We start from the raw sequence: 20,247 nt of genomic DNA, 5'->3' as shown, positions 1-20,247 counted from the left end.
GTTGATTGGGTTTGCTGTAACAGCACTATATATATGCTAATTATATAGCAAGAACAGAGTTTAGGAGCCTTAAAATTCCAAAATAAAATCTCCAAGTAAAGAGACAATAGATTGCAGAAGCTTAGAAATTTCAGAAGACCCTTAAGAAGTTAACTTGTCAAGCTTCCTATCTAATTATTATAATTATTTGTTTTCCCCCACTGGTTTTCAATCTATCCCTATCCCTGGCTTTTTATTTTTGACTACATTCCTTTGTACCTGGACAGAAGTAGGTTCAATGTCACTTTGTATACTTGCCTTTAGTTTATCAGGGGATGTGTAAGGAGCTTCAGGAGCATAAATCCTGAAAATATCAGCAAGGCAGCAGGCTACCAGTAGGCGAACATCTTTATCAGGATGCTTGAGGAAAAAGTCTGAAGCAAGATGTAAAGCCAGGTTTAAATAAAGCTCCTTTTCTTCTTCAGAGTCCTGGTCCATATCCATGAAAGTTTTCACAACCATCTATACAAAAACACAATAATCAAATAATGAAATCTTTCATGTAAAAATAAAGTCATTTGAAATAAAAGCCATATTAATTGCAAAAGTTCAGCTTCCAATAAATATGCTTTCACTTTTCCCCTGGAAGTGTCTGAGAGAACAAGATCCTTCTAAAACTGTAGGGTAAATAACTTTTCTTTAAAAGACTAAGTAAAATACTTTTAATTTACCCATCATACCTGCTAAACTAGATTTTAAGTTTAAAACTATCCTTACATAGCGCTTCTGATGTCACTGTTACAACTGGACTAAAAGGTGTATGTCCTTCTTAAAAACAGCATCCTTTTAAATAATATATCTAATCCTTTTATTAGGAGAAAAAGTATACCTCTAAAGAAAAATCTAGAATGACAATTTATTTTTCCATCTGAGCCATAAACCACTCCAGATACATGGATTGATATATTCAGCTAAAAAAGAACATATAAACAGATGCAAGAAAGGATGGCAAAGCAGCATCACCAAATGTGAAAAATCTATCATGGGAGACTACCATAGCGTCCAACAAACTATTTCTTGTGCCACAATAAAAGAGAATATGGTATGGATAGTTTATTAGTAGGACTCAATATAGCATGTATAGAATGAGCAGAAGGAACCTACAGGAAACGGTTTCTTTTTCAAAAACATTTACATAAAAGTGGGGTAAATACAAAAATGGGGAGAAACAGTATAGTTTGAATTCTCTGAAGGGCTTTTTCTAATTTCAGTACTATTAATTACAATGAATCCTCAGTCTGTACTATTACCACTTCAAATGAGACTTAACAGAATTGCCTAACTTGACAAAGGCACAGGAAAGGTGACCATCTGGCATCCACAAGGTGGTGCTGCAAATACTAATCAACAACTAGGACCTGGCCAGACATGGCTCAGCGGTTGAGCATCTTGAGCATCGGCCTAGGATCCAGGAGATCATGGTTTGATTCCAGGGTAGGGGCACATGCCCAGGTTGTGGGCTCCATACCCAGTGGGGGGCGTGCAGGAGGCAGATGATCAATGACAACTCTCTCATCATTGATGTTTCTCTCTCTCTCTCTCTCTCCCCCTCTCCCTTCCTCTCTCTGAAATTAATAAAGTTATATTTTAAAAAAATTATAATCAACAACTAGGGATGGCCACCAAGTATCAATGTCTATGACTTGGTCCTGGAGACATATTACAAGGAATTCCACTCTGCTGTAGAGCTAGACTTTTAAGTAATAAATATCCAGTGTCTCACTGAATTCTCAGAGCAGCCTTGGGAAACTGTTCCTCACAGAGTTGACCCTCAGTTCTATTATATCAGATGCGAGAATCAACAGTAGACTAATCCTTCCAATCTATTCTCCTAACTTTTTATTTGTATTACTTTTAAGATACATGCTTTGATGGCCTACTGTATTACAAAAAGAGACAAAAAATAGTAAGACCTACATGCAGGAAACTGTTTCTCTCTCTACAATTTCATCACAAAAGAATCAGATTAAATATATTTTGAATAAAATGTTATATGAAGCTCCAAAAATTATATAAACAATGAGACCTTACATATTAACAACTTGTTATAATTTATAAAACTAACAACTGTACTTGAACATGTTAAAAATTACCATCCCACATTAAGTCCTGTTTATAATTCTCTAAGAAGGTTGCTACAACTTAAATGGTGTTATAAATTCATCAGTAACTCATATAAGTCCTCTGAATTAAAAAGGATGTCTGAGAAAACATCTTTAAAAGACAATAAATGCTAATCAGCTTATAAGTGTAGTCACTGTGTTTAACATGAGTTTCTTAGCAAACAGGGTTGTTTAACCTATCATTGCTGAAATATAAACAAATATGAGGAAATGAATGAATCTGTTTCCCTAAAAATCCTATAGGTCAAGAGAATGTAGATACACAGAAAAAAAAAACCTATACAGAAATGGTTTGTAGCTTGGCTACTTTTAATAAAATAAATACTGGTTCCTAACTAGATAAAATATCCACATATTGGTAAATTTAATCTGCTCAAAGATGGCTATTCCTTTGAATAATAAGCATCTGATATCTGATATCCTAATACTTGAAACATAAAGCTATAATACTAAGACTTTACGTGAAATTTATAGTAGTACTGGATTAGGGTACTTTTCTTCTGATAAAAATAAACCACAAAAGCCCGGCCAGGCATGGCTCAGCAGTTGAGCATCGACCTAGGATCCAGGAGATCAAGGTTCAATTCCCAGTCAGGGCACATGCCCGGGTTGCGGGCTCAATCCCCAGTCGGGGCGTGCAGGAGGCAGCTGATCAATGACTCTCTCATCACTGATGTTTCTCTCTCTCAAATCAATAAAGATATATTTTTTAAAAAATAAAATAAACCACAAAGCAATAGTTATAAAATAGTATTTTGTTTTAAATTTCCTGGGCCTTCAATAATTAATTATGGCAAGTTGTCAGTCTTAAAATACAAGTAAATAATAATATATCAAGCAAAATAAATAACTGATCAATCAGCTTAACATTCTCCTTGGCCACTCTGTTACTTTAACCATTTTAACAATCAAAAGAGACCATCACTGCCATGGAGGAAAAGGTAAAATATTATTCAAACACATATGAAGAGACTCTAGCCATAGAATGACTGTCTCATCTATAGAAGTTCACCATCAATGCTGATTCACTGCTGCATGACAGAAGCAGAGAGAAAGGTTAACAGTAAAGCTCTTTAACCTACTCTCAAAATAACTTACGAAAAAGTAAAATACAGCGTGAGTACTCAGTACAAAAACTTAAAACTTCCTTTCTCAAATTAAAATGGTTATTTTTATCAAATAAATATTTGATAAATATTTAAAAATAAATATGAATATTGTGGATTTGTTCTTTATACCCAACTATAGGAGGTCCTAGAAAATCTACATCTCACCTTTCTAACTGCTCTCCCATTAACAATAACTAAGAAATCCTACAGTTCTTTATTGCCTCTACTCTCCAAGATCCTTTCCCTTTCATTCCCTGCTTTGATTTGCTTTTTCAAGTTATCCTAACAAGACACAACACTATACAAGCCCCACACCCTTAAAGAGATATCCAAAAAAACATAACCCAGTTTTACTCACCTTTAACCGTCTCACCATTTCCTCTTTAGATATTTTATCTGAGATTTCTTTGACACCAGGAGGATAAGTAATTTTTCCATCATTGGTCCTCGTCTTTGAATGGGCCATGATGGGAATATTTTTACCCCTAAAACAATAAAGCGATTAGATGCAAACCAAAAAAAACATTCATAATAAACATGAAAAGTAACATCCCATAATTTACAGCAATTCACTTATCTAATTAATGAAAAGAATTTTATTGAACATTTCCCAAATTTTAAATTTTATTTTCATTTTCATTAGTGGCGAGCTAGTTTATTTGCACTAACCCTCCAACTACAAAAACTATAAATGACAAAAAAGGTGCAAACTAAGCATATTTTTTAAGCACCATAAATTTCTCAGTTCAGAATCTAAGAGAATATAGAAACCCAGGGAAGTAAATGGAGCACTGGAGCATTACATTATATTCACTTATGCCCTTTGGCAACCCTGCCAACCCTGAAAAATCTAGAGTTCAGTTTTGGTGTTCTTATGGGGAAGGAGAGAAGGAAAATCTAAATCTGTTGAGGTAGAATGTCAAGTAACAGACCCTCCTGACATTAATGTGGGATACTACCCTAACCCCCCAAAGATAACACCAGCAAAAAAAAGAGAATAAACCACAGGTCAAAATGTGCCCATGCCCCCATCACCACCCACAGGGAACAGCAGAGAAGGCTGCCTTGGTACTAAGCAGAGCAAAAAACTGATAAAAGGGAGCAATAGCTAATTAGTGTTGGCCATGGGTCTGCACATTTACTGAGGTTCACAGCTAATTAGTGTTGGCCATGGGTCTGCACATTTACTGAGGTTCACATTACCTAAGTAGTCCAGAGAACCTCAACGCATGAACTAAGTTGACCCCCTGACTAGTTATATCCCCAAGCACTTAATATCAATAATTCCAAGTCCTGCCTAGAGGAGTGCATATTCATTCTATGCCTTAAAGAATCCCCACTATGATGTTTCTAGGACAGTAAGCATTATCAAGTCAAAAATAACTAAGTACCTAAGGAAACAAGGCACTATGAGCAAGAACCAGCAGAAATATCAGATCTCAAGAAGAGTACCACAAAGACTTCAGATATTATAATTATCAAACAGATTACAAAACTACTATATTTATAATTTTAAAGACATAAAAGACAATTCTAAAATATTTACAAGGAATAAAAATTATAAAAAGTAAACCAAAAGATTTGAACAAAAAAGTAGAACTTCTAAAAATGGAAAAATAAAGAACTGAAATTTAAAACTCAATGGATAAGTTTATTAGCAGATTAGAAAATTAAAATTAGTGAGCTGGAAGAGAAGTCAGAAGAAATTATCCAAAAATATAGAAAAGAGAAACATAAAAATAGAAAATAGAAAAAAAAAGAAAAGTTTAACATGATTCATGGACATAGAAGAAAAAATGAGGCAGAGGCCCCATCGGAGGAGAATATCATAAAATACCAATCCACAATTAAATTCAAAGTATTAGTAATAATAATTCCAGAAAACAAACAAAGCCTTAAAGCAGACATTATCTTGACATGAAGAGTATTTAATTTTAACTAATGAGTCATTTTTCAACTGCAACAATCTAAGCCAAAAGACAACAAAATGTCATCCTCAATGGGGGAAAAGAGTATGATTGCAAAGTTCAAGTTTATATTCAGGGAAAATAATTTTCAAGAATATGGTGAAATAAAAACAAATTAGCCAAACAAAAATTGAAAGGTATAATAAATTAATATATATAGCACAAAGAACATTGCTTAGCACAGTATGATATACATGATCAGGTTAAAAGACTGAGATTTTAAAATTTCAATATAGAAAGCTTATATAAAACAATAAAGATATAAATACATGATGTTCAAAGTAAAAGGAAGAAAAAATACACCATGAGCTTGGGAAAATATGACTGAAAGAAAGCCCACTTCTCTAAATGAATGGAGGTGAAAGGGTAAAAAGGACAGAGAAAACAATCTGAATAAATCTTGGAGAAGAATGACTGAAGAAGAAGGTGAAAAAAAGCAGCTAAGGAAAAGAAAGGAACCAACAAAGGAGCAGATTACTCAGTTTGCACTTCAGTTTTAAAAAGCAATGATACTGTAAGCAGAGATTTGAAATACCTCTGTGAATACACACAGGCTGTTTTCTCACACAGAGTAAGACGTACTTACTGGCCCTTGTCTACTAAGCAAACTCTATGTAGCTTAGTACCTTATAGTCTTAAGTCTGTTACGTTTAAACTTTCCCTGACCTCTCCAGGCAGAGCTAGGCAAAGTTTGACATATCATTAGCTTTCATCATATTTAATTTTTTATTTCTATATCTCTTCTTGCTACTACACTGTAAGCTCTTTAAGATAAGGATAGTGTATCATTTTATGCTAGCATCTATTACAAACCCTAGCACAAAGTAGATAAGCAAAAAATATCTGCTAAATGAATGACCAGAACTATACTAAGAAATGGTGGCTAAAACAGGCAGTACAGACTAGACAGAAGAGAAGTCTAATACAGTAAAACCAGTTAGGAAACTGCTACTGAATCCCAGGTAAGAAGAAATGAGTAGCAGACTGTACGCAATGACTGGAAAACAAGAAAAGTGATTCAAAGGCTTATGAATGATTATAAAAGAGATGATTACAGATGATGATTACAAGATTCAAAGCTCTTGTTCCTAGCAAGTCAATTACTTAAATATTTATTGAGAATTTACTTGGTGCAATATACTATGCTAGGCATTAGGAATGCAGTAATAAGCAAAACCAAAATCTCTGCCCTCATTAAAATAGAAATAGGGAAAAGTCAGAGAGGGATCAAATCTTGGAAAAAATTATGTTTGGTCTAGGAGGCAACTGGAGATGCAGTTCTAAAGTTCTAGGAAAACTTTGTGGGTTTACAAGATCAATAAAGAAAATTTGTAGAGTGAACCTTGAGGAAATATCTATATTGATATGGGAGTGGGGGGAAATCAGAAAGATAAACAGAAGAGAGTCAAGAAAGGTAGAAAAATAAGAATAAAGTGTTTTTAAAAACCAAACAAAAAAATGTTTGAAGATGGAAGGATGGTACACAGTGCTAATTACTTCAGAAATACATATCGCTTAAACATACAAAATGACCTCAGCAAGTACTCTCTGGAACTTGGGAAAGGTGAGCTTTAAGAAAAATGAGTCCAGAAAAGAAAAAGAATGAACACTAAATTACAAGGTAAGAGAAAAAAAAGTGGAATGGAGAGAGGGAAGAAGAAACAGAACAATGCAAGTTAAAAAAGAGTAGAAGAAAGAAACAGGATCTTCAATTGTTACTGGAAATCAATGTAAAAAAGATATTGATATATAGCCGTTCCTCTGAGGTGAAAATAGTGTCAAAGAAATTATTTGAACTAATTCTTTTCATCATTGTGGAATTTCAATTATTCACATGTAAGGTAGGGCAGATACAATGAAGATGAGAATAACTGTACTTTAGAAATAATCTATTTGGCCTTAACAGTGTGGCTCAGTTGGATGGAACTTTGTCCCATACACGAAAAGCTTACAGGTTCAATTACTGGTCAGGGTCAAATACCTAGGCTGCAGGTTCAATCCCCAATCAGGGTGCATATGGGAGGCAGTGGATAAATGTTTCTCGCTCTGTCTCTCTTCCTCCTTCCCTCCCTCCCTCTCTAAAATTAATAAGCATATCCTCTGGTAAAGATTAATAAGAACAATTTTAAAAAAAAGAATCTATATAAAACTGACCTGTGTCAGAACCCATTTTATATACTGTATATACTATAGAATAGCATGCCAATTAATTTTTCTCCATTTTAAAAATGTAAATTTTTAATTTACCACCAATTTATAGTAAAACCATAATAATCTAGACTATCTCTGCTTTCAAAGGGTAATTTGAAACAAATACTTCCAGAAAGCAGTTAATTTTAACAATTTACTGTATGCATATTATAAATATTTACAATTTTATGTCCACATGAACAGTAAGTAAAACATAAGGAAACATTCTAATACTAAAGAGCTTATACAAAGTTTGAATAAGTTCCAACACAATGGTCATTAATTAAAAGGAACACATTGATTTAAAAAAATCATACTAATAGCCTTAAGAAGAAGAAAAATCAAGCTATCATTAGATACTAAACAAGAAACAGCAGTAATACTTAAGGTCCTTTCAATGAACAGAAAAGAACAAAGCATTGGCTGGATTAAAGAGCAAGGGCAATAGCAATAATAATGATCATATTTTTTAACTGATCTGGGAAGAAATAAAGACAGAGATCTGTAATTTTAATGATGATTTTTCTTTAAAATCTAGTATGTGACAAGAAGTTCAGAGTCACAGAAATCAAATCAAACCACTACTAGAATCCCAACTTGGCCATATTTATTAAAAGCTGTTTTCCATCCTGGAACTCTACTCCGGGTTTGAGGTTTAATTAGAAGGAAAACAAGATTTTGTAAAGTCTAGTTAACTGCAAAAGGCATTCTTCCCACAACCAGTACCTCTTATAACCAGCAGATGGTGCCCTCCAAAAAGACAACCCTCCCACCACATAGTCATTACACAGAATAAGAAGTTATGCTTATTCAGGGCCTGGGACAACTAAAAAGCTAATAGGAGTATTTTCTAAGGAAAAAATAAATAAATAAAAATAAATTATGTGATTCTCTCCGAAAGATATAACTTTAAGGCCACTTTACATATTTCCCAACTACTCAAACAAAAAGCTACTTTTCTTACTACATACAATGTCATCACTAACTCACCATTCAGCTTGAATTAATCTTTATTAATTCAAATTAAGTGTATTTAAGTTATCCCAGTTATTCCTATGTGTTCTGGTAAAACAAAGTAAATGATTAAAGAAGTCCTTTTAGCCCGGCTGGGTGAGGCTCAGCGGTTGAGCATCGACCTAGGACCCTGGAGATCAGGGTTCGATTACCGGTCAGGGCACATGACCAGGTTTCGGGCTAGGAAGCCGAGCAATGACTCTCTCATCATTGATGTTTCTATCCCTCCCTCTCCCCCTCCTTTCCTCTCTCTGAAATCAATAAAGATATGTTTAAAAAAAAAAAAAAAAAGAAGTCCTTTTAGAAAGCTCACCCATTCTGTTCATATTTTTGGTAATGTTTATTTATAAACATGGTTTTACTTTCTTGTCTACATTCTTTTGAAGGAAAATCAATATTCTAGAATGAAGCAGAGTTAAACTATCAAACAGAAAATGGACCCTAGGCCCTAGAACATCTCAACTAACAACACAGAAAATGTTACATGGAATCCTTTTATGGTAATACTTTTTATATTAATAATGATAGCAGCTCTCATTTATTGAATGGTTGGCATTTCTATAGTAAGCAGTCAGCTCAATGTCCATTCAGTAGGGGGATAAAATTATGTACTTCCTTATTCACATCAAACCTCAGCACACATTCTTGCACAAACCCACATTCTCAGACTGCCTCTACCTCAGTGAGAAAATAGAAGCTGTCAATCAGGAACCTTCCCAGTATACCACCACAAATCTACTACTGCCCACCTGCTATGTTTGAACCCATTCCCTGCTTTCTTCCTGTTATCAGAAAGATAGAGCTGGAAAGGAGATCAAGGATAGGGCTGGTCCAGGCACATGGGAGAAAAGCTAATGGGAATATTTTCTAAAAGAAAAAAGACAAAATAAATTATGTTATTCTCCCACCACATCAAAACCTAATCCCTTCACAGGTGCATAAAATCCTATCCTCTACAGGTTTCTCAGAGACTTTCGCTTCACTAGTTATCTCCTGTTTCCTCAGTTTCTACTAAATCCTTTCTCTCAATATTCAATAATATTCTGTTCTTGAGTAGAAGACAGACATTCAGACAGGTAGGAAAAGAAAATACAACACACCTGCTTAGACTACAAATACCCCCGGCACCCCTACCCCCGCTCCTATCTTCTCTCTCAAATTACCTTCACAGCCACGCTTCTCAAAATCTAAACTATACTTTCTGCCTTCACATCTTCAGTTCCCATTCACTTTCCATACCAATCTAATCTTGTTTCTAACACCCCAGCCCCATCACTAACAATAATGCTTTTGCCATAATCATTGCGGCAGACTTCAAAACAGACAACAGATTTTCCCTTCCCTGTATCTAACCCTTGCAGAGTGACTTTGTTGCTCCTCCCATCAAGAGGTAAGAGAGTGTTTCCAGCCCTTGAATTTGACACGTTCTTACAACTGGCTTTGGCCTATGGGATATTGGCAAGTTTAGTAAGTGCTTGTGCCTTTGGGTTTACTGACTTGATGCTCTTGGAACTCTGCTCCTAATGTGCACAAACCCAGAAGTTATCCCACTAGAAAATGAGAGATAATACGGAGAGAGATCTCAGTAATCCCAGGCAAAATCATCATGAACAAGCCAGCCCCAAGCAAACAACCCGGTAACCATATATGTTTACCTATAGATGCATGAGTGAGATCAGCTAAGAGTGACCTAGATAGCAGAACTGCCCAGCTAAGCCAAACTCAAATTGCCAACCTGCAGAATTGGGAGCTAAATAAATGGTAGTTGCTGTAAGCCATTAAGTTTTGGGGCTTATGCAGTAAAAGATAACCTTTTAAAAGTCAATCATGTCCATGTTGCCAAATCAAATAGACACTTTTCCAATCCTTATTTTAGTGATCTCAGCAGTGTGACACACAGTTGACTGCAGCCTCCTCTTTGAAACAGTCTTTCTCTATCTATTACACTTTACCTTTTCCCGATTTTTCTCCTTCCCTACTGATCACACCTGTGTCCTTTGTTTGCTTCCCTCCTCTGTGTGAGTTCATTTTTGGCCCCTTTATTCACTTTTTAATTTGTATGTTTTTTCTTCCAAGGCTTTTGCCCTAAGCTTTCTTAAAGATGCTCCAGAGGTCCGGCTGGGCGTGGCATCAACCTAGGATCCAGGCGATCAGGGTTCGATTCCCGGTCAGGGCACATGCCTGGGTTGCGGGCTCGATCAATGACTTTCTCATCATTGATGTTTCTATCTCTCTCTCTCTCCTTCCCTCTCTCTGAAATCAATAAAGATATATTAAAAAATAAATAAATAAATAAATAAATAAATATGCTCCAGAAGCTTAAAAATAATAAATACATATCCCGCCAACAGCTCTCTTTTGAACTGCAGTCCAAAGATACTATTGTCTACTTAACATTTCCACTTGGGTATTCTCAAAGGCATCTTGAACATACATACCCAAAATGAAACAATATACTTTCTCCCAACTTCTTCCCTATCAAACAAACAAACCTCCTTTTTCAATATTCTCTCTGTATGTGGTACCCTTAACGTACTCCAGCTTGTTCCTCCCAGAAAACTGGGAGTGACCATTAACAATTCTTTCAACATTTAAAAGCAAATGTAACCTGCAAAACATAAATGAAATCCACGTTCATTTGGTCGTCACTTCACCACAACCTAATCTAAGTCACCTTCCAATTCATTCTTCATATAGCAACCAGATTAATTCTAATATAATAATCTCTTTATATCACTGCCTTCGTTAAAATTGTTAGATAGGTTTCCACTGCACTTAGAATAAGTTCTAAATATACTAATCTGACCACTTTCTCACTACACTCCAGTCACCTCTATTCTTAAAGGCACCAAGCCAAGATCCCATGTCTCAGTGTGTGCTATTCTTTCTGCTTCAAAAACTTTTTCCTCCTCTCTGTCACTCTTCTCATGCCTGGCTAACACTGACTTTTCAAGGCTCCTATTATAAATTTCTCACGTTCTCAAATCACCCAAGCTAAATTAAGTCCCTATTACATGCTATCAAACCACCCCTGTAGTTTTCCTTCAAAGAACTTATCATAATTGTAAATATTTATCCTCTGATGTCAGTTCCCCTTTCTAAAATGTAAACTGTATAAGAACAAGAATCCTATTTAGTTTACCTAATGCCTAATACAAGGATGGACAAAAAGCAAGAGCTCAACAAGTATTCCGTTAAAAAAAAAAAAAAAAAAGTTTTTCTGATTTTAGAGAGAGGAAGGGAAAGGGGGGGAGAGAGAAACATCGACAGGTTGCCTCCTATATAAATCCCAACTGGGGACTGAACCTGTAACTTAAGTATGTGCCCTGACTGGTGGGACTCGAACCAGTGAACTTTCACTGCATGGGAGGACACTCAACCAACTGAGCCACATGAGCCAGGCCATCAACAAATATTCTTCTTTTTTAAAAAATATTTTTATTGATTTTTAGAGAGCGTCATTGATTGGCTGCCTCATGCCGGGAGTCAAGACAGCAACCCAGGTATATGCTCTGACCAGGATAGAACCAGCAATCTTTTGGTGCACAGGATAACACTCAACCAACTGAGCCACACTGGCCAAGGCAACAAATATTCTTAATAATGAGATAAATCATATAATTATTGCCCCTTTTATAAAGGAAGAAACAGAATTAGATTAATTATGCTGAAGTTAACCAGCAACTAAAGTGGAAACAATGTGATTCCCAAGCCTATCCCTTCAACTTAATGGTTCCCAATCTTTGGAGCACACTTGAATGCCCTAATACTCAGGCCCAAACATGTGTACTTGAAAAAAGTACACATGAGAATTTTACATGGAAAGTTGAGTAGCAATGTATTCTAATAGCCAAAAAGTGTAATTCATAAAAACCAAAAAGTGTAAACAATCCAAATATCTATTAACAAAATCTGTTTTATCCATACAACAAAATACTAATCAGAAATAAACAATGTACTGATATATGATAAAACATGGATGAACCTCAAAGATATCCAATTAAAAGAAGCCAGACACAAAAGACTACATATTGTATAATTACATTCACATGAAACATCTGAAAATGCAAATTAATAGAAACAGAAAATAGATTAGTCACCGTGTGGGGCTGAGAAGTGAGAAAAGAGTGACTATGAATAGAAAAGAGCAATCTTTGGAGGACAATGGTTGCACATTAAATTTACTCAAAATCATTGACTTATACACATAAGTGTTTTAAAGGAAACACAAAAGAGGGGCCCATTCATTCTGTCAAAGATGGAAGAGCAAGTTTTAAGCTGCACATCAGAGAGTTGGAATTTAAACTAAGCTATGTAACACAACAAGGTGGCTACGTGAGGATTCTGGGAGGAATGAACAATGAACAAAAAAAGCACAAAGATACGTTAGATATGAAGAAAAAAGTTACAAGTGTCTGTTATAATGTATGTGTGTTTCTAGAAAACCTCACATTCTGCAAAATCACAATTTCAAAATAATGGACAGAACAAAACATTTGCAAAACAACAATCCTAATAAAATACTGGCATAGTCAGTCTACATTTGCATTTGTTCCCGGCATCATAATCAAAATTTTCAACCCTAAATCTTGGGAGCCAGGCTTCCCCCTTAAAGATAGGTGCTTGAAGGTATTTCTTATAGGAAAAATTATAACAAAATTAGAAATTTAATCCAGTGACATTCAAATTTTTGTTAAATGAGGAAAATAACCTCACAGATATGTACCAGGCATCTTCATATAGAAAGATTACGGTTTCTTCAAGCTATTAAATCTTCTGCTTGTAATACACAAAAGCAATTCTGCATCAGAATTTTCAACTTGTTTTTCTTATTATTTTTTTGCACTGCCATCTATGGATCACTTACAGGACATATTTTCCTTCATAGAACAATAAATCTAAACAATTTTTATCAAATATCCAGATCCAATAGAACTTCAAACGTAACATATGACCCCATGTTTCAAGATTTTAAAAAAATTTTGAGGTATAATTGACATATTAGTTTCATGTATATGAAATGATTCAACTTATGTATATATTGGGGTTAACATCCATCACCATACATAGTTAAAAATTTTCTTGTGAAGGGATACTTTTAAGAGCTACTCTCTTAGCAACTTTTAAATAAACAATACAGTATTAATAACAATAGTTACTCTATAATATACAGGCTATACATTAAATCCCATGACTTATTTATTTTTTAACTGAAAGTTTGTACCTTTTGCCCTTTCACCCACCCCGTCAAATATGGCAATCACCAATCTGTTCCTTGTATCTGAGTTCAGACTTCTGGGGAGTTTTTTGTTTTGTTTTTTTAAAATTCCACATATACCCTCAATGTCCATCCATGTTGTCGCAAATGGTAGGGCTGCCACCTTTTTTTATGGTTGAAAATCACACCCCACATTTTCTTTATCAGTAATCCATTGATGCACACTTAGGTTGTGTTTCCATGTCTTGGATATCGTGATATTGAACATGAGGGTACAGGTATCTCTTTCAATTTGTTTTCATTTCCTTCAGATAAATACCCAGAAGCAGAATTGCTGGATCATGTAGTTCTATTTCTAATTTTTTGAGGAACAGCTATACTGTTTTCCATAGAGGTTGCACCAATTTACAATCCCACCAATGCACCAGGGTTTCCTTTCTCCATATTCTTGCCAAGTCTTGTTATTTCTTGTCTTTTTGATAATAGCCATTCTAACAGGTGTGATGTGATATTTCATTATGGTTTTGACTTGCATTTAGTTGTTTCAGCTATTTTCTCAGTATCTTCACACAGTTAGAATGTTATCTTTGGAAGATTGCCTTTGAATGTTTCAAAATATTAGTGTGCCAGAAAAAAAGACATTTATTACCACTGATAGTTCTGCATCAATATTATTTCTCTACTTAATAATCACAAGAGCTAATTTAAGTTACAGAAACATATACTATAGCAGAATTATGTTAACGGCATGCTTTAACTAGAATGTGCATATGTGTGAACACATGTGCATATGTTTGTGAAAATGATATTAAAAAATTGAGACCTGTTAATCTAAGGTTCCATATCCCTGGATAAGGAGTTTGGTTTTTCCCATAATAGGGCAGTTATCCTCTGTTTTTCTTTGTTCTCTAAAGGACATGAAGAGCAATGAGATTTGTATTTTAGAATTTCCAAATGCAAAGACATACTGACTAAAACATAAGACTGCAAGAATACATGAGGGGCTGAAGGGGCTCACAGTAGTAGTAACAGGAAGCTCTGAAGTACTGGAAGAGAACATACTATGCAATTCACTATTTAAAATGTACAATATACAATTCAATAGTTTTTGATATAGTATGTTTTACACTGGTAAAATATATATAACAAAATTTGCCATTTTAGCCATCTTTAAGTGTACAATTCAGTGGCATTAATTCAATTCACAATGTTGTGCAAACATCTGTATTTCCCAAACGTATTCATCACCCCAAACAGAAACTCTGAAACATTAGCAATGACAAACTCATCCTCTCCTTTCCCCAGCTTCTGATAACCTCTAATCTACTTTCTATCTCTGAATCAGCCTATTCGAAGTACACCAAGTGCTTTAATAATGTTGCTTCATTCAACATTGTTTCAGTATAACACTGATGAGATGCCATGGAAACTACTGGTTTTCTTATGTTGTTTTGTCACAGTTCCAAGAACCTAGGGATGATGTTAAGTGAGGAATTACTATATCTCATACAAGTGTAATCACACAATATTTCTCCCTTTGTGTATGGCTTATTCACTTGGCATAATGTTTCAAGATCCACCCATGTTGTATCATATATCAGAGCTTCATTCTTTCTTTAAATTTTTTGGCTTATAAACAACAAACATTTATTTCTCACAGTTCTGAAGGCTAAAAGCCCAAGACATTGGTGTCAGCAAATTCAGTGTCTGGTGATAGCCTATTTTCTTTTTGGTAAGTTTATAAATTTTTTAAATTTTTCTATTACAGTTAACATTCAGTATTAGTTTCAGGTGTACAGCATAGGAGTAGTTAGACACATACGTAACTTATGAAGTAATCCCGCAGATATGTCTAGTACTCACCTGACACCATACAGTTTACATTATTGACTATATTCCTTATGCTGTACTTTACATCTCCGTGACTATTTTGTAACTGCCAATCTATACTTCTTAATCGGTTCACATCTTTCAACCAGTTCCTAACCTCCCTGCCATGTAGCAACTGTCAGTTTGATCTCTGTATCTATGAGTTTGTTTTGTTTAGAATTTCTTTTTCTTTTTTTCCTGTCACTGCTATTGATATTATTTTTATTAGGGTCTTTTTTCTCATTTATTTATAAAGTTTCATCTTTATTGTTGAAAATATTATAGGTGCTCCCTTTTTACCTCCCAGTGATCCCCTCTAACCCATAACAACCCCATCCTCAGGACTTCCTCAGAACAATGTCTGTATCCATGGGTATGCTAATAAACATGTAAGTTATTTGATTAATCTCTCTCCACCCACTCCCCCACCCCCACCTTCCCTCTAAGATCCCTTACTCTGTTTCATGCTTCTATGTCTCTGGATCCCTTTTGTTCATCTGTTTATTTTGTTTATTACATTCCACATATAAGTGAGATCATATGGTACTTGTCTTTCTCTGACTGGCTTATTTCACGTAGCATAATACTGTCTAGTTCCCTCCATGCTGATCCAAAGAGTAAAAGATCCTTCTTTTTCACAACTGCGTAGTATTCTCTGGTGTAAATGTACCACAGCTTTTTTATCCATTCATCTACTGATGGGCACTTGGTCTGTTTCCAGATCTTAGCTATTGTAAATTGCACTGCTATGAACATAGGGGAGCATAAGTTCTTTGTGATTGGTGTTTTGGGTTTCATAGGCTATATTCCTAGAAGTGGGATCACTGGGTAAAGCGGCAGGTCAATTTTTAATTTTTTGAGGAAACTCCATACTGTTTTCCATAGTGGCAGCACCAGTCTGCATTCCCACCACCAGTGTACTAGGGTTCCCTTTACTCAATACCCTCGCCAGCATTTGTTGTTTGTTGATTTGCTGATGGTAGCCATTCTGACAGGTGTGAAGTGATACCTCATTGTGGTTTTAATTTGTATCTCTCTGCTGATTAGCGATGTTGAGCATCTTTTCATATGTCTATTAACCATCTGTATGTCCTCTTTGGAGAAATGTCTATTTAGGTCCTTTGCCCTTTTTTTAATTGGATTCTTTGTCTTCCTTTTGTTAAGTTGAAAGAGATCCTTATATACTTTGGATACCAACCCATGATCAGATGTGTCACTGGCAAATGACACACCCCATATTCTCCCATACAGTGGGCTCCCTTTTCATTTTGTTGATGGTTTTTCCTGTGCAGAAGCTTTTTATTTTGATGCAGTCCATTTGTTTATTTTCTCCTTTATTTCTCTTGCCCTAGGAGGTATTATCAGCAAACATACTATTACGAGAGATGTCTGAGATTTTGCTGCCCATGTTTTTCTCCAGGTTTTTTATGGTTTCACCTCTTACATTTAAGTCTTTTATCCACTTTGAGTGGACTTTTACGTATGATGTAAGTTGATGGTCTAGTTTCATTTTTTTGCATGTACCTGCCCAATTTTCCCAACACCATTTATTGAAGAGACTGTCTTTACTCCATTGTATGTTCTTGCCTCCTTTGTCAAATATTGAGTGTAATGGCTTGGGTCAATTTGTGGGTTCTCTGTTCCACTCTACAGATCTATATGTCTGTTCTTGTGCCAGTACCAAGCTGTTTTGCTTATAATGGCTTTGTAGTATAACTTGATATCTGGTATTGTGATCCCTCCAACTTTGTTCTTTTCTCTCAAGATAACTGTGGCTATTTGGGGTGTTTTTTGGTTCTACATAAATTTTAAAAGTGTTCTAGATCTGTAAAATATTCTCTTGGTATTTTAATGGGGATTGCATTGAATTTATAGATTGCTTTGGGTAGTATGGACATTCTACTGATGCTAATTCTCCCAATCAATGAACACAGTATATTTTCATTTGTTTTTCTCTTCCTCTATATCTTTAGTCAGTGTCTTGCAGTATTCCAAGTACAGGTCTTTTACATCTTTGGTTAAGTTTATTCTTAGGTATCTTACTTTTTTAGTTGCAATAGTAAATGGGGCTTTTTAGTTTCTCTTTCTGAGAGTTCGTTATTGGTGTATAAAAATGCCATCGATTTCTGGGTGTTAATTTTGTATCCTGCTACCTTGCTGATTTCATTTATTAAATCTAGTAGTTTTTGGGTGGAGTCTCATGATTTTCTATGTACAATATCATGTCATCTGCAAATAATGACTTTTATTTCCTCCTTTCCAACTTGGATGCTTTTTATGTTTTCTTCTTGTCTGATCACTGTGGCTAGGACTTCCAGTACCATGTTGAATAAGAGTGGTGAAACTGGACACCCCTGTCTTGTTCCTGATCTTAAGGGAAATGCTTTTAGATTTTGCCCATTAAGTATGATGCTGGCTGTAGGTTTGTAATATATGGCCTTTATTATGTGGAGGTATGATCCCTCTATTCCCACTTTGCTGAGAGTTTTTATCAAAAATGGGTGTTGGAGTTTATCGAGTGCTTTTTCTGCATCTATTGATATGATCATGTGATTTTTGTCTTTCAATTTGTTTATGAGATGTATGACGTTTATTGATTTGCAAATATTGTACCAGCCTTGCATCCCCGGAATAAATCCTATTTGGTCATGGTGTATGATCTTTTTAATATATTGCTGGATCTGATTTGCTAATATTTCACTGAGGATTTTAGCATCTATGTTCATCTGGGATACTAGCCTGTAATTCTCTTTCTTTGTAGTGTCTTTATCTGGTTTTGGAATTAGGCTAATACTGAGCTCGTAAAAAGAGCCTGAAAGTTTCCCCTCCTGTTGGATTTTTTTAAATAGTTTGAGGAGGGTGGGTATTAATTCTTCTTTGAATGTTTGGTAAAACCCCCTGTGAAGCCTTCTGAGGCAGGGCTTATGTGTGCTGGGAGCCCGTTGATTACTCCTTCAGCTTCATCAGCAGTTATTGACGTATCCAGGTTTTCTGACTCTTCCTGATTAAGTTTCGGAAGGTTGTATTTTTCTAGGAATTTGTCCATTTCATCCCGGTTGTCCCACTGGGTGGCATATAGTTGTTCATAGTATTTTCTTACAATCCTTTGTAGTTCTGTTGGGTCAATTGTTATTTCACCTCTTTCATTTCTGATTCTGTTTGTTTGGGTCCTCTTTCTTTGTTTCTTGACAAGTCTGGCTAAAGGTTCATCAATCTTGTTTATCTTTTCAAAGAACCAGCTCTTGGTTTCATTGATCTTTTGTATTTTTTTAGTCTCTATGTCACTTATTTCTACTCTGATCTTTATTATTTCCTTCCTTCTACTTACACTGAGCTTTTCTTGTTACTCTCTTTCTAATATTTTAAATTGTAAGGTTAGAAAGTCTTAGAAGTTTTTCTTGTTTTTTGAGCTGGGCTTGTAGTGCTATGAACTTCCCTCTCAGGAATGCTTTCATTGTATCCCATAGATTTGGAGTTGTTGTATGTTCACCTTAATTTGTTTCCAGGAAGCTTTTTAATTCTTTCTTGATCTCTTTGGTAACCAATTCATTGTTTAAAAACATGCTATTTAGCCTCCATGTGTTAGAATTTTTTTTAGTGTTTTTATTATGGTTGATTTCTAATTTCATGCCATTGTGGTCCGAGATGATGCTTGATGATTTTAATCTTGAACTTGTAGAGACTTGTTTTGTGTCCTAACATGTGGTCTATCTTTGAGAATGTCCCGTTTGCACTTGAGAAGAATGTGTATTCTGCAACTCTGGGGTGGAATGTTCAGTAAATGTTAACTGAACCCATCTTATCTGGAGTGTCATTTAGGCTCACTGTTTCCTTGTTGATTTTTTGCCTGGAAGACCTATCCATTGAAGTCAGTGGGGTGTTAAAGTCCCCTAGTATGACTGTATTGCCATCGAGCTCTTCCTTAGAGTTCTCTAGAAGTCTTTTTTATAAATTTAGGTGCAACTATATTGGGTGCATATATGTTTATCAGGGTTATATCCTCTTGTTGGATTGATCCCTTTAGTATTAAGTAATGACCTTTCTTGTCTCCCATTATGGTCTTCATTTCGAAGTCTATTTTGTCAGATATGAATATTGCTACCCCAGCCTTTTTTCCATTTCCATGGAAAATTTCTTTCCATCCCGAAATTTTTTTCATTCTTTTTTAATGACTGAATAATATTCCGTTGTATGTATATACCACATTTTGTTTATTCATTCATCTACTGATGGACTGTTTCCATTTGAGAATAATACTGCTATTTTAACCGAAATCGAGGTTCAGCTGCCTGCCTTCACGAAAGCCAAACTCATGAGACAGATGCTTGTGAAAAAGGAAAGTGGTTTATGCAAGTGCCGGACACCTGAGAAGATGGAGGGGACTTTTGTTTGCAAAGCCCTTCTCCACATCTCAGTGCAGGCAGAGGTTTTTATGAGGGAGAGGGAAAACAGAGGTAAGATATCAAGGGGAGTGGGTTAAAAAAGTTCTCTACATGCAGGCCAGCAGAGTCCATTCCAATAAGGATCTTGAAACTGGTCAAGTGATGGTCTGGTGAGCATCATCCTGGACTTCGTCATCCTGGTTTTACGGTTGAAAATCAGCAAATCTCCAGGAACTGAGATGACTGAAGGTCGGAATCTGCATCTTCTTAAGTTAGTTCCTAGGATTCTTATACAAACATGCTGTTTATCTACAAGCTGCATATTAGTCAGAGTCA

General features: G+C 35.4%; 1 protein-coding gene across 6 annotated transcripts in view; it reads right to left on the bottom strand.

The window, feature by feature from the left end:
- Positions 1–20,247, bottom strand: part of PDS5B (PDS5 cohesin associated factor B) — a 169,630-nt gene that overhangs the window by 109,271 nt on the left and 40,112 nt on the right. For all 6 annotated transcript variants that reach the window (XM_081127300.1, XM_081127299.1, XM_081127295.1 and 3 more), the window contains exons 2-3: positions 3,630–3,756; positions 298–501 (exon numbers count right to left, since the gene is read on the bottom strand). In XM_081127300.1, the coding sequence (XP_080983426.1) occupies positions 298–501; positions 3,630–3,737 (312 nt within the window). In that variant the 5' untranslated portion in view covers positions 3,738–3,756. The remainder of the gene's footprint in view (positions 1–297; positions 502–3,629; positions 3,757–20,247) is intronic.

The sequence above is a fragment of the Miniopterus schreibersii genome (assembly GCF_964146895.1).
Source record: "Miniopterus schreibersii genome assembly, chromosome: 2".
In the NCBI taxonomy this organism is placed as follows: domain Eukaryota; kingdom Metazoa; phylum Chordata; class Mammalia; order Chiroptera; family Miniopteridae; genus Miniopterus; species Miniopterus schreibersii.
Note: the sequence above shows the minus strand (reverse complement) of the source record. Positions and strands in the feature narration are given on the sequence as shown.